Raw genomic sequence first — 15337 nt, forward strand, 5'->3', positions numbered from 1 at the left:
TATCTAAGTTAATGTGCTATAAATGATACTGTTATGATTGGAAAGGTAAGGTTTTGAAATGTAACAATTGATTAATTAATCACAAAATGAATTAATTGTTTCGATGCTGATACTGGATGGATGTGAGTGAGTGAGTGAGTGAGTAGGTTGTTAGGTTATGTCACGACGTTCACAGTGACGATGTTCGGAGACTTTGACTACGCCTTGGGGCACCAACAAACACGTGTATGGTGCAGACTGGGATTCGAACCCAGACAACCTAATTCTTGAGAGCCTAACAGTTTACAATACCCGACACAACTATGTTTTCATCTACAATTTTTTATTGCTACGAAGATATTGATAATAACATAGGTACCCTATACATGAGCACTTAACAAAATATATATGCACGATATGGGCGAATGATCTTTACAAAAGGCGCTCGAACATGACTATTAAATGTCCTTTGACCTGACATCGAAGCATGGTATATCAAAACAATGTCATAAATCATTTCAACCCACAAAGAAACATATCTGAACCTCAGATTATATTTCTTTTTACTGGCGTTCATAGTCTAATTTAATTCAAAGCAGGCACCCTCTATTTAAGAAAAAAGAAAGAAAGAAATTTCAAACACTACAATGACGCCGGAATTCGTGACTTCTTTTACAACAATTACGACACTACTCGAGTCTCTCCGTAATGTACCATCTTCTCCCGGAAGGACACGAAAGTTTGGTCGTGTTCAGCGGGAAGGGGAGTAACTCTGTTTGACACTTCCGCTTCACACACATTTGCTCCGTTTGCAGGAGCCGCAGCAGTTGGGGTAGAAGTAACCTCTACTACAAATCGAACAATCCTTCTTTGCACCTTCGCCAATTTTTGACTCGCAGGACGACCCCGAATACTTGTTGTCAAACCGACAATCTGAAACAGACGCGAACGTATCTCAACATGGTTAGGGATTGGCTACTTAAGAAAGGCGAGTGGTGGTTGCTTTGGTGTTTTGTCAGGACCGTATCATAGACTGCGGTCTCAGCAACTACTAGGACTTCAGCATCTACTGTGAAGGCTGTTTATACACACACTACGTAACATATATGTACATCTAACCAACCATGTGCAACTGTTTTGCTGAACACTCATGTGCAAGTGCTGCACTAACCAACCATGTGCAACTGGTTTGCTGAACACTCATGTGCAACTGCTGCACTAACCAACCATGTGTAACTGGTTTGCTGAACACTCATGTGCAACTGCTGCACTAACCAACCATGTGTAACTGGTTTGCTGAACACTCATGTGCAACTGCACTCACGAACCATGTGTAACTGGTTTGCTGAACACTCATGTGCAAGTGCTGCACTAACCAACCATGTGCAACTGGTTTGCTGAACTCTCATGTGCAACTGCTGCATTAACCAAGGATGTTTAACTGCTCATCTAACCAATCATGTGCAACTGGTCCATAACCAACCATGTGCAACTGGTCCTCTAGCCAAGCATGTGTAACTGGTCTTCTAACCAACCGCATGCAGTTGGTCCTCTAACCAAGCATGTGCACCTGTTCCTCTAATCAACCACGTACAACTGTTCCTCTAACCAACCATGTGCAACTGTTCCTCTAACCAACCATGTGCAACTGTTCCTCTAACCAACCATGTGCAACTGGTCCTCTAACCAACCATGTGTAACTGGTCCTCTAACCAACCATGTGTAACTGGTCCTATAACCAACCATGTGTAACTGGTCCTATAACCAAACATGTGTAACTGGTCCTCTAACCAACAATGTGTAACTGGTACTCCAACCAGGAAAGTGAAAACTGTCACTTTAAGCAAGCATGTGCAACTGATTAGCTAACCGACCATGCGCAACTGGTCCTCTAACCAACCATGTGCAACTTCTTCTATTGCTCACCGTCTGGTAAGCTGTATTTCTCTTTAAGCTTGCTCAGCCAATTATTGCAGAAACCCAAGCATCCCTCGTCCTTTTTTTTCAAGTAATAATTGCAATCTTTCGGCCACAGGGTCTGGTAGTGATTCCGTAAATAGCAATCATCAGCTGGAAGAGAAAACACAATGAAGTTAATTCAATGGAAGTATGGGTTGTGATAAAGACTCTATGTATGGCCGGCAAAGATTCATCATATCTTACCATTGATACGAATTCCAATACCAGTAACACACGTGATCGTGTATTGATGCAAAACATTGAATCCAAAAATACATTAACGATGGGTATGATACCATTTGGTACAAATCATTGATGTCGATTTATAAAATACAAATGTATAGCAACAACGCCGAAATGCATAAGACAAATGTAACCATAGAGACATACCCGTGATTTGCGGTGAAAGCTTAATGGTGTGGGTGGAGGTATACCACAAAAGTAGAACTAACCTAGCCAAAGTACAAGTCATCGTAACTCCTATCTTATTTATGCCGGGCCGAAGTCCAGTGAAATATAAAGTCAGCAGTTGTTCTGTTTGTAATATGTTATCACTCATGAACACACTAATATCGAATCTTTTGTCGGGAATATGTGTTTCTTATTTCGGGAATATGTGTTAATTTTAAAAAAGTATTTAATAATGTCATCATGGATTTACTATCTTTCAGTCAAAACTGTTTCAATCGTTTAGGATCTGTTTGTACAAAATGACCATTGTGTCCACCGAATACAAACGTTTCGCCCCATTTTACGATCCAATCAATTCCAAACGTACAGTGTAATTTGATTTACGGCATTGTTAAAAGCCTTGTCATTGAAAACACATTCAGAATCGGATTGAAGTTATGATAGGTCCATCGTATGCATCACAATGGATATATAATACACTGAGAGCAGATGATGAAAAACAAGCCTGCGCTGGCGTAAGGTCCTGTGCATAGAGCTCAGATCACAAATCAGTTAAAGATAAGCAGCTTTGAGCGCGGAGGGTCATTAGATGAGTGGACGTGTTTGGTAGCTTGACTCTGGAGAGTTTCTCGGACTTCTATGCTGCCCCATAACGAAGCACATGTGATATATGTGGTCTCACCTCAGGCAAGTGAGTTTGTTCAAAGTTGCCTCCGTTCACCAAACAGAAAATGGGTACCCGGTGGGATAAGTAATGTGACTATTAATCTTCCAGCGTCTCACAGACAGCTTGGATTATGCTGATTGTGCGCTTCGAGCAGGATATTAATCCTGGATAGGGGCGTTATAAATACTCTGCACTCTTATTAAGGCTGCGCTGAAGTAGCGTTGTTGATAGCTGAACGTACCCATCGTGCTCCATTTTTCTCAACAGAATGAATTAAAAAAACCACTGCATAACCCAGGATGGAAAACAGAAGGCTGTTGTTAGCAGCTGAAACTACCTATCGTGCTTAGTGGTGGTTTGGTATCAAACCAGTCCTCATCCTTCGAATCTCTCTTCTGCAGGAAGTCCACCAACCGTCTATACGGGGAGTCTAAAATAGAAGAGTCAAAATAAATTAACAAGATGACATACAGTGCCGTGCAAAAACAGGTATACGCCTATATTTGATGACTTAAAAATATAATACACAGAAATGGTTATTCAATGGTGAGTGGTGAGTGAGTGAGAAAGCATTGACGCCGCTTTTAGCAATATTCGAGCACTATCACGGTGGGAGACAGCAGAAATGGGCTTCAGACATTGTACCCATTTGGGGAATCGAACCCGGGTTTTCGCCGTTACGAGCCCACGCTTTAACCATTGGGCTACCCAGCCGCCCCTTATTCAATGGTGATGTATATAATGTGCCGTTGTTTTAAGGGGCTAGTGTTTGAAGTGTTTAGGAATCTGTTTTCAGCCTGACGTTTGGGGCATATACATTTTTCAAGCGTATATTTTCTTTCGCCTGATGCGTTCATTGTGTTCAGTATATATTGGAGAAGACAGAACTAGTATGTTTCGTCATAGGTTTTTATGGCGTCCACGCCGAAAACCAGGGTTCAATTCCCCACATGGGTACAATGTGTGAAGTCCATTTCTGGAGTCCCCTGCCGTCATATTGGTGGAATATTGTTAAAAGCGGCTCAAAACCCAAATCACTCACTCATAGCTTCAATATATCTTGTCTAATGTCCTCGCTAATGTTATTGTGTGCGTGTGAGTTGGGTTTTACGCCACATTCAGCAATATTCCAGCAATATCACGGCAGGGGACACAAGAAATGGGCTTCGCACATTGCACCCATGTGGGGAATCGAACCCGGATCTTTGTTGTGACGAGCGAACGCTTTAACCATGAGGCTACCCCACCGCCCCTCGCTAAAGTTACTCAATGAATGTTTTAATGAAAGAATAATACTGAAGTAAAAAAAGACATTCGCACATGCTATACCATCGTCATATTCACGTTCCGAGGGTTCATCGTCGTCGGCGTCGTCAGGGCTCAGCAACGTCCTCAGCTGCGTTAATAAGCGCTCCTCTTTATTCTCCTTTAGTTCTCGCTCTGCCTCCTCGGCGTCCATATCTGAAAAGCCACCAACATATTGATAGACTTCAACCTCCGCTTAGTCTGTCTCGCACATTTCGTCCTATACCGAATAACTTGATATTAACCTGCCTGGTAGGTAACCGAAGATAACTCATACTTGTTCCCCATGAAGATCAGGGTTAGAATTGATCTTCAGTAACCCATGCTTGTCCAAATTGGAGTTGGGCAGATATCAAATGTCTGTTAATTATTTTAGCCGTTGTATCAGGTACTGGTGTAGACTATAGTCTGTTTGCAGTGAAAACGTACCGATGAATGTCAATTTAAACAAAAAAGTAAATCGAATAAGATGAAATTAATGTTGCGAATCCTCATAATTTTACCTTGCCAACTGAACATTTAAATCTCAGAAATTTATTCAACTTAGGATAAAAGTTGTTCAACAAACGATCATAGATTCAAATGTCTGTTATTGGTTTGTATTACAAGGGTCTATGCACATTGAATGAAACACCGAAAACAAGTAGAGTTGGTCTAAGTTAACGCTCAGCACGAACCGCACGTGCATTTGTTTCACTGTTGCAACTACCATGACTACAGCTCTTGCCCCCTTGTAATACAAACCAATAATAGCGATTTGAATGTGGATTCGCAGTCTTAATTTCACTTTATTTGATTTACTTTTGAAGTGAAATTCATCGGTACGTTTTCACTGCAAACAGACTAGTGAGAATGAGTAGCCATAGGTATCCTCGAGCTTGTTATGAAATGCTTAAAGTCTTAATGAAAATGGAAATGTCAACTGGGTCTCTAATGTTCGTTCACTATTGTTTAAATTTGGATTCTCTTTTGTGTGGATTACACAAGACTTTGGCGACGTAGATGTATTTATGACAACGTTTAAGCAACGCTGCAAGCATATCTGTTTCCAAACGTGATATTGGTAGTAGTTCCTTTCTTAAAATTTATTCACCGTACAAGACAGTTTTGGAAACAGAAGTGTATATAACAGCGTTGTACACTAATAGAGACTTGAGGCGCATTTTATGTAAATTTCGTTGCTTATCGCACAAATTGGGTGTCCAACAGTTGCTTTTCAATAAAGACAATGTAGACGATACTATAGCAATATGTAGCAAGTGTCATTTTGATGTCGTAGAAGATGAATACCACTTTCTATTAGTATGTCCTTACTACCATACAAGTAGGATGCAACTTATTCCCGGGTATTATCATATACATCCAGTTGCATTTAAGTTTAAGCAGTTGTTATGTACAAAAAATATGAATGTGTTTAAAAGCCTAGCAATCTATCTGAAGAGAAATCTACCTGTCTGACTGCTATCTATTGATGCATTATGTTTATGTGTCTGTATTGTATGCGCACAAACAAACAAACAAACATGTATTTTTTGTACTCTGGGCCATGAGGCCATTAAGCGAATAATCTCTCCCTCGCTTTCGATCTCGCTATCGCTCTCTCTCTCGCTCTCTCTCTCGCTCTCGCTCTCTCTCCCTCGCTCGCTTGTCGCAAAAGGGTGGTCAGGTTCGCTGACTTGGTTGACACATGTCATCGTATCCCAGTTGTGCAGATCGATGCTCATGCTGTTGATCGCTGGATTGTCTGGTCCAGGCTCGATTATTTACAGACCGACGCCATATAGCTGGAATATTGCTGAGTGCGGCGTAAAACTAAACGCACTCACTCACTCATGCATCTAGAAATTGTCAGGTCTGAACCAGGAAAACCATTGTCTGAAAGCATGAGAAGCGATCAACCGAATGAGTCCGGTCACCCAGTAGCTCCACCCGATTTATAATAGTCCACTCGTATAGGTTACTCGGCCACGTTTCACAAAGTGATTTTAGCGTAAAGGCGATCATAACACTACAACCACGTTGTTCTGCAGACTAAATAGTCGCAACATTGAGATTGCTTTATGGAACGAGATTTTGTTGATCATTCGAATACAACGAATCTCAGGAATCCACATTTTATAAAAAAAGTGAACAAAAATATTTAAGAAATGCAATCGAGAAAAATTCAGCAATTTTGACGCCTTCTCAAACGCGATACCCCAGATATCACTTAGTTCCAGAAATCATTGTGGATAACGAAGTATTTTACGGCCGCATTAAGGACATATCTTAAAAATTCTCACGGTGATCGCCTAGGAGATAAACATCATGTGTTCGCCAATTTCCGGGTGTTACTGAGTATTTGAAGCACGGGAATTTATTTGAGACGCCGTCGGTTCCAAATGAATTCCCGTGCTTCAAATACTCAATAACACCCGGAAATTGGCCAACATATGATGTTTATCGACACTGTAAACACAAAAGTAAACCAAAAGGTCCACACACGTTTTTGTGTCTGCACTCATTGACATCGAGTACATCGTCATCAGTACGGGTTCGGCTGTCTCCATGGTACCAAATGTCATTTGTGACGTCATTCCGTTTACGGCAATGTCTCATCAAAGCTGACGACGTATACAATTAGTACCATCTGGAACTGCTTTACATTTGTGACGTCATTCCGACTTTACGTCATGGCGACTAAATTTCAATTGGAACCGATTTCAATTGAAATATTTATCGCCATCAATCATCACCCATTTAAAATCGAACTTCCTCGCTCTGCGGAAGACACTGCGTAATCCGGCATGGGGCGAGAGGCGAATTGAACTCGTCTGTGAAGGGAGCGGTAGATGCCGTTCTTTACAACCTAACAATATTCTGTCCAAAGAAATCAAACTACTGTTTATTCAATGCAATTAGGTAATACCCGAGATCTTGTTTTTCCCCATCCCAACTCCACACGACTAAAACCAGCCTATTGTTTTGTGTGCCGTGAAACTGTACCCCCCTGGCCACACTATAATGGAATCGTCTGACCTACTTATTTTCTTGGAAGTAGACAGTTACGCAACAGTTTAAAATGGCGGACGAGCCAGTGTTGTTTACATTTTGCGAAAGGTTGAAATTTGAAGTGACAGTGGACAATACTTGACTGACAGTTGAATCTGAACCCTGCAGAATCGAAGAATAGATCCTTTCCTGATCAACCTACGACCTGTAACTCATCAAAGACTGTTGATTTTTATGACCGGCCGATCATGATTTCACGTACTGCCTCCACCCCGGCATGCGACAAAAGAGTGACAGTACTGCTGCTTATTGTACATGCGACTAACTTGTGATTCCTTGGAACTTTGTTTTCATCGTTTGGGACTGGACTGTGTCCAAGCGTTTTTCAAAGTAGATGAACATAACAGTGACAACCTTGCGGGGAAACTGGCAGAGAGCAGAATTATTTTGTGAACGATGTAACGGGATATGATGGAGTATGACTATGAGTGGCATAAATGTGGTGTTTCGCCAGACCGTTAGATCTATCTTGCAAATTTCCCATTCTAAACGGAATTAAATATACCATTTACCAGGTAGGTAAATATTTACCAGGTAGGTAAATGTTTACTAATGTTTTGCTGCATATTTTGTATAAATAGGGATGTATTTTTACAAGGCTTTCTGATTTATTTGTTAGATATTGTTTTGTTTATGTTTGGGGCTGTGTATTGTAATTGAGTTTGAATATTTTTATAATAGAAGGTAATATGATAGTGAGGTTCCCTCATAATTGTTGGGGAAATCACATAACTGTATTTTTCGAGTTTAAATAAATGTTTTATCAGCATTTCCATCACGTCTGTTGTGTTGATATTAGTCATGTTGGTGGTCAAGCTGAAGTAGTGCGGCAGTGTTCTATACGTGCGCAGTGAAGCGCAATGAAAACAAACGCATTTTTAATCCAAAAATTTCCAATTGCCTGTGTGGAAAATTCGAAAGTCAGCGTCAAAATCCATGGAGTTGTTGTTATGATCCGCCATCATTGTGGTCAAACGGAAGTAGTTCTCACAATAAGATTTGTTAATGCGCGGTGAAGCGGCCTTACAATCAGATGAGCGTCAATCCACAATTGATGCCGTCTGATTTTTCTGAACAACCAATCAGAATCTAGTATTTTCTTGATTCATGGTAGAATGATGTCTTTCAGTGGCATTTAGAAGTTGTACATTGATGTCCAAGATATTTTTTGTGGATTAAACTTCTTTTTTAATTTCTCTCACAACGTTTCGAGACCATTCCAGGTCCCTTCATCAGTGTTCACCTAATGAAGGGACCTGGAATGGTCTCGAAACGTGAGAGAAATTAAAAAAGAAGTTTAATCCATAAAAAATATCTTGGACAATACAATGGTGTTTGCGATGTTTGAATGTATTAATACGCAGCGAATTTCCGGGAATCGAATACCATTTGATCATGTTTTTCAACCAATCAGATTAAAGAACACAGTGACTTTTGGTTTACAATGACGTTTAACAATGGAAAGCGCACAACGCCATTCGGTCACGGCGCTGCGTCAGTTACGTCACGCCACGAGCGAACGCTATAACCACAAGGCTACCCCACCGCCCCATTTACATGAGAAATGAAGACATAACATTACATACCAACTAGCCTTAGCCCTTCATTCCACATTTGGGTAATTTGGTAAATAACGCAAAACCGTGAGAGAGACACAGAGAGAGAGACAGACAGACAGACAGAGACAGAGACAGACAGACAGAGAGAGAGGGTGGGGACTGGGGGCTGGGGCTGGGTGGGTGCGGGGATGCGCAACCCCCTTTTGTCTTGAAAGTTTAATAAATGACCATTGAAACTCGGATGAAAATGAAGTGTGCACAACCCCATCCCCCTCTTTCTCAATAGTGCCCACCCCCGTTTCTAAAAAGCTGTATCCGCCCCTGTGTTCCCCGCCGTGATATTGTTGGAATGTTGCTATAAGCGGTGTAAAACCAAACTCACTCACCCACCCATAACTACCGACTTTCCACTATCCGTCAATCTCTTACACGTTCCACGCAAACAGGGGAAATAATAGATTCCGTGAAGCGTAGCACCAGCTTGCTCATCCTGAGGCAATATTGCCCGGAGGTGCACTGTTCGAACTACGCTTGGAGAACCCTTGCTTGATAAGTATGTAGCCAGTGTTTACTAGTGGCAAATATATACTTATGGGAAGCATAAAAGATTGTTTGAATAGAATAGAAAAGCGTTTGTAATGACTTGTATGTTTGTAAGGTATGCAACTTGAAGTATGTGTCACTGGGAATGAATGTTGATATAGATTGTTGATTAAGTGGTACCCGATAATGGCCTGACATTGGGTGTGGATGCCGGAGGTCCTTTGGTCCGCGAACGCTTTAACCATTAGGTTACCCCACCGCCCCGACGCGATAAAGAACCAGGGTCCCGATTCGCAAAGCGTTCCTAGCGCTACGACATCCGTAAGCCTATGGTAAACTGTCGAGTTAGGACACGTCGTAACTTTACGAATGCTTTGCGGATCGAGACCATGGTCACATACCGCATCAAAGTCATCTGTCATCCTGTGTAGGATGGAGTGTTTGGTCGGCGGTTCGATTCCCATTCCAGTCACAACGTTAAAAGATGGTATTTGTTGTTCCCCTGGCTGGAGCTGTACTTATGGGATGGTCACAATGGTGTTTCAATAGAAGGGTTACAGCGGAATTTGGAGATACTGCTAATACTGCTGATTGAGTCACCCGGTTGTGTGAGCGGCGCTCACACTATCGACCACTGGTATGTCTGGTCCAGGGTTATTAACACCATTCGAGTCCTCTTAATATAATTGCAAACCAGTGAAGATCCGGGTTAGAATTGTTTTTCAACAACCCATGCTTGTCGTAAGAGGCGACTAACAGGATCGGGTGGTCAGGCTCGCTGACTTGGTTGACACATGTCATCGTATCCCAGTTGCGTAGATCGATGCTGATGCTGTTGATCACTGTATTGTCTGGTCCAGACTCGATTATTTACAGACCGCCGCCATACAGCTGGAATATTGCTGAGTGCGGCGTTTAACAACAAGCAAAACGTGCATAACTGCATTCAATGAGTACAATGACCACACTTGCTACCACTTCGTCATACAGTTTACAGATCTTGGACGGCTTTAAACTTGACTTCCTGGCCTTACTGGCACCACCAAAACCAATTTCCTGAATTTGGCATAAACAGGTCTGTGAACTCAGTCGCTTTGGTTTCCAGCTCATACCATGAATCCATTAAAAGCCGCGATAATCCGATACTACCTATATCAAATTTCGTTTATGGAGGAAACATATCATGTAAGGGTCAAATTTCAGACGTAAAAATCGAATTCAAGAAAATTAAAAAAAAGATAAAAGACACATCTCAAACTTACCCCTTTTAACCTCTGCCACAGTCCTTTGAAAGTCCTCGTTTTTCATCAGCGTTCTGATTTTATCATACAACTGCGACGTCCCTGACACCTGCGGGAGGGTCAGGGAGGCAAGGAGGATGGAGAGCAACATCATCATCACGGTTCCAGCCATCACGTACAGATACCGACTCGCGACTGGGGTCCACGACAACCTGTTGCACGCTGCCGGGTCTACTTATGAATATGCATAACATTCGGTGTCATGGCAACCGCGCTGAAGAGCTGAACGGGTAAAGGCTGCGCAAACAGAATACCCTTTTCATATAAAGTTATGTGTTCATACTTGTTATGTGAGTGGTGTTTGACATATTGCATGAGGCAGAAAAATATGTGGGTGTATTGACTTTGGACGATATATGATAACTCTGGTATGTCTCGTTTATGTAATTTGGATTTAATATCAGTGGTGGTTTCAGCGACCGAGTAGGTCGAAATCCTCTCTCAGAGGTGATAGTGTTTTTGTAGATACCCAGTGTACATGTTATTCGGGCAAGTGAGTGTGATCTTCTAGTTAGCAACGATTATTTGCTAAACTGCTTAGGTAAACTCTGTCTTATTTCCTCGGGGATGGGTTAGCCTAATGATTAAAGCGCCCGCTCGTCACGCCGAAGACCCGGGTTCGATTCCCCACATGGACACAATGTGTGAAGCCCATTTCTGGTGTCCCCCACCGTGATATTGCTGGAATATTGCTACAAACACTCACTCACTCTTACTTGTCTTAGTCGTTAACATATTTCTTAACGCTGTATCTTATATCAAGTCACTGGACTCTCTACAGTGGTCGTGTGCTAGTGTAATGGTAAAAGTGTTCGCTCATCACGCTAAGGACCCGGGTTCGATTCTCAACGAATACAGCATCTGAAATATTACTGGAATATAACAGAGGCGTAAAGGGGCGGTGGGGTAGCCCAGTGGTTAAATCGTTCGCTCGTCGCGCCGAAGACCCGGGGTCGATTCCCCACATGGGCACAAAGTGGTAAGCCCATTTCTGGTGTCCCCCGCCGTGACTTTGCTTGAACATTGCTAAAAACGGCGTGTAAGTAAACTCACTCACTCAGGCGCAAAGCCATACTCAATCACCACGGTGGCTGTGTGAGAAAAGCAATACATTGTACAAGTATGATGTATAATTTTATAATCAGCGAATTCCTTTTCAAGCCTTACTGCATAGCTTTTGTCAGTGTTCAAGGCCAGGCAAACAAAAACGTGGTCAAGTCAATATAAACTCATCAATGAAAGGGAACGGTGACGTTGCTCCGGTTATTCGAGGTAAAAAAAGATGTTATCAAAGTTTGAAAGATTTTATGTTGCTTTAAAGGAGTGAGTTTGGACAAATATTCAATAGTCAATATTTGTAGTTCGATTATTTCGGTATTTGTTTGCTTTACCTTGTGGAATGTGAGTGAGTGAGTTTAGTTTTACGCCGCTTTCAGCAAAATTGCAACAATATCATGGCGCGGGACACCAGAAATGAGCTTCACACATTGTGCCCATGTGGGGAATCGAACCCGGGTCTTCGGCTTTACCCAGAGTGTTAGAAGAGCTGTGCCCCTTGTGGAGAGCCCGGACACACACCCGATCTCTGTCAAAAGATCAGGAGGTACCTAACGAAGCTTACCGAGAACAGTAGACACCCTCACCACAGTGTAAGTGTCGTTTAAGATATTTGTGCTAAGGAAGGACACCCCCTGACAAGGTGTTGAACAGTTACAGCTAATACAATGCACATTGCACACAGTCCCCATTTCATGTTGACAATCTCTTCAGACTCCCAGTTTGGCGATTACGGAATTGACTGGTCCTGAACAGCAAAGCAAAAACCCTCTGTTTCACTTAAAGGGCCAGTTCCCTGACAGGGGCATCTGCAACCGCATTCTGCCGGCGATATCTCTCCCAGAGCCGTGAAATGGTGCTTTGGTGAACATTCATGCGTCGGGCAACTGCACGTTGAGACTGGCCAGCTTCTAGCAAACCAATGGCGATATGACGGTTGGCTTCACTTTGACGTGGCATTTTGCGTTCGTCAAAAATATTGCAAATACAGTGAATAATCGACAGACAGCGATCAACCTTTTATACCCATCATTGAGACTATCTGATCCCCAACTTTCACGTGCATTGCATGTGAATTGTGTATTCTGTGTCACTACACGCCGAAATTGAAAATCATGCTGTTAAATACGGGTATTTTACGGATGGTGAGTTTTGTTGTGATGTTTCAATACATAAACACCTTAGAACTCATAACAGAGCAAAACCTTTTGTAAAATGAATCACGTTTTAATTCATTGCTACATGAAATTGCTATTTTCATGATGCGTTTCTTTTTTTGGAGAGTATATATACGATTAAGAGAGGACAGAGAGTGGTGGGCTCTGTTGTCAGATATGCTCCGTCTACTGAGGCGGCCAAGACTCTCAATGTCTTGTCCAGTCACCTTCCCCAAAGGAATAAGAAATGACTGGCACAGCAAAAGTATTTGTAGCTCTTTACATGTTTCGGGCTTTAGCTCTGAGCGCCAGATTTTCTTCAAGCGAAATTTATACTAAGCATTGCAATTATGTTTACTGTAGCTTGTCTCGAGCTTTCATTCCAACGTTGGTTGTGTGTTGATTAGCGCCGCACTCAGCAATTTCCTGCTATATGGCGGGGGTCTGTAAATAATCGAGTATGGACCAGACAATCCAGTGAGCAACACCATGAGCATCAATCTACGCAATTGGGAACCGATGAAATGTGGGTTGCTGAAGACCAATTCTAACCCGGATCTTCACGGGTCTCCATGATATGTGCAGGTCTGATCTCTTACAAGATGCTCAGCTTTCGCTCGTCACTCCGAAGGCCCGGGTTCGATTCGAAGCCCATTTTTTGGTGTCCCCCGCCGTGATATTGTTGGAATATTGCTAAAAGCGGCGTAAAACTAAACTCACTCAAAGATGCTCAATGCTACCCCCTCTTGTGACTTGACCGATCCAGTCATTACCTGGTGAGTATTGCATTTGACGAATCCAACTATCAAACCTATATCACTAGAAAAGGATTCGACAAGGAGACCTGGGATTGTCATAACTATCCCTGAGGCAATCTAAATAGGTGTGACATTGCTAATCCCGTCAGTTCTACTAAAAAGAGAATACTTGTGCATATATTCCCCGAAAGTACTTCACATAAAGAGATATACACTTGCACATACAATATCTCTTTGGAATCCAGGCTCACCACAACGTAAACGCATGGTGTAAAGAGTGGTCGGACGGGTTTCCATCTGATACAGCTCCTTCAGATACATCCCATGATGTATCTGGCCACATGAATACGTGCAAACACCTAGTTGCGGGTACAGCAACGTGCAGTAAACTTGGATAAAATACCGTGACTACGTGTCCCAGTCCACCCAGCTGTGAATGGGTACCTCGTAAGGATGGGAAAGCCACATTAACTCGTTCGCCTAGTGGCTGCAAGAGTTGTATGAACCCCAGGGAGTTGAGATGGACAGTACATTGTGCCGTTTAAGACTGACATCCAATGATCGAGGAAAAAACAAAGCGCCTTTGAGCAGGTGATCTGTATATTGGCGATATAGCCTATCTGTTGCCAAAGTGTCAGTCTGACTTCACCGCCTTCCCCTGGTAGTGTCTGTCGGATTCTGTTTAAACTGTTTGCTCTGCCTTACATGGTTGCATTGCGAGAATAAAACCACCCATGCTTTGTACGCCACTACGACCCATGTTGTTTTAACAGTGTCAGATGTGTTCGACGCCTTGACCCAGAAATACATTTACTATATTTAAAAATATATATCTACAAACAAAACCCATAATGGAGCCTCAATTACAGCCTAGAGCTGAGGCAATGTGGACCAATCTAGACTTGAGTTGGACTCCTATCTAATCTATTTTCTGAGGTCAAGGAGACAGATTACCGAGGTCCCTGCACTACTACCAACAATACTGAGTGTCTGACCCGTGAAGATCCGGGTTTGAATTGGTCTTCAGTACTTGTCGTAAGAGGCGACCAACCGGATCGGGTGGTCAGGCTCGCTGACATGGGGGACACATGTCATCGCATCCCAAATTGCGTAGATTAATGCTCATATTGTTGATCACTGGATTGTCTGGTCCAGACTCGATTATTTACAGAGCGCCGCCACTTTTACTCGAGAATTTGCATTTGGACACCCTAAGAACTATTTGTGGGGCAGTTCGTGGTACTAGCCATGCCACTAGGGCTTCAAAGAGTCCATTTTCTTGGACTCGAGTACTCGAAGGGTGAGACTCGACTCGGACCCGAGTACTCGAAATTCATACCTTTCAAACAAACGATAGCGTAACCGGCATGACATGTGTTCCGATCACACAAGTGAACAATTACTTCATTCCGACTTCATATCGTCATGTGACTAACATTTCCTATTGGTCAGAATCCGTATTTGGATGTTTACTTGCCAAATGTGTTTTTTTCATCGTACTGTTTGTACTGCCTGCATAACACAGTGATATACCGCACAGGCGGCATTTGGTTATTTTTCTCTTTTCACTATCCAGATCAAGACACGCCCA

General features: G+C 42.5%; 1 protein-coding gene across 1 annotated transcript; it reads right to left on the minus strand.

Moving 5' to 3' along the window:
* Window positions 1–301: 301 nt before the first annotated feature.
* Window positions 302–11009, minus strand: LOC124270339. Its single transcript, XM_046705387.1, has 5 exons — window positions 10737–11009; window positions 4346–4477; window positions 3354–3446; window positions 1906–2049; window positions 302–912 (listed from the first exon to the last, which is right to left on the minus strand). Exons 1-5 carry the CDS (start codon window positions 10885–10887, stop codon window positions 770–772), a joined length of 663 nt encoding a protein of 220 aa, XP_046561343.1. The 5' UTR covers window positions 10888–11009; the 3' UTR covers window positions 302–769.
* Between the last annotated feature and the right edge of the window lie 4328 nt (window positions 11010–15337).

Source organism: Haliotis rubra, unplaced genomic scaffold (genome assembly GCF_003918875.1).
Source record: "Haliotis rubra isolate DU_JTF1 unplaced genomic scaffold, ASM391887v1 Scf151, whole genome shotgun sequence".
NCBI lineage: Eukaryota > Metazoa > Mollusca > Gastropoda > Lepetellida > Haliotidae > Haliotis > Haliotis rubra.

Excerpts from the sequence above, each read along its gene's own strand:
- LOC124270339 (XM_046705387.1), bottom strand. The coding sequence starts at position 10,887 with ATGGCTGGAACCGTGATGATGATGTTGCTCTCCATCCTCCTTGCCTCC. Across the intron at positions 3,447-4,345 it reads GGAACGTGAATATGACGATG|ACTCCCCGTATAGACGGTTG; the intron begins GTATAGCATGTG and ends CTTCTATTTTAG. Across the intron at positions 2,050-3,353 it reads ACCACCACTAAGCACGATAG|CTGATGATTGCTATTTACGG; the intron begins GTAGTTTCAGCT and ends TTTCTCTTCCAG.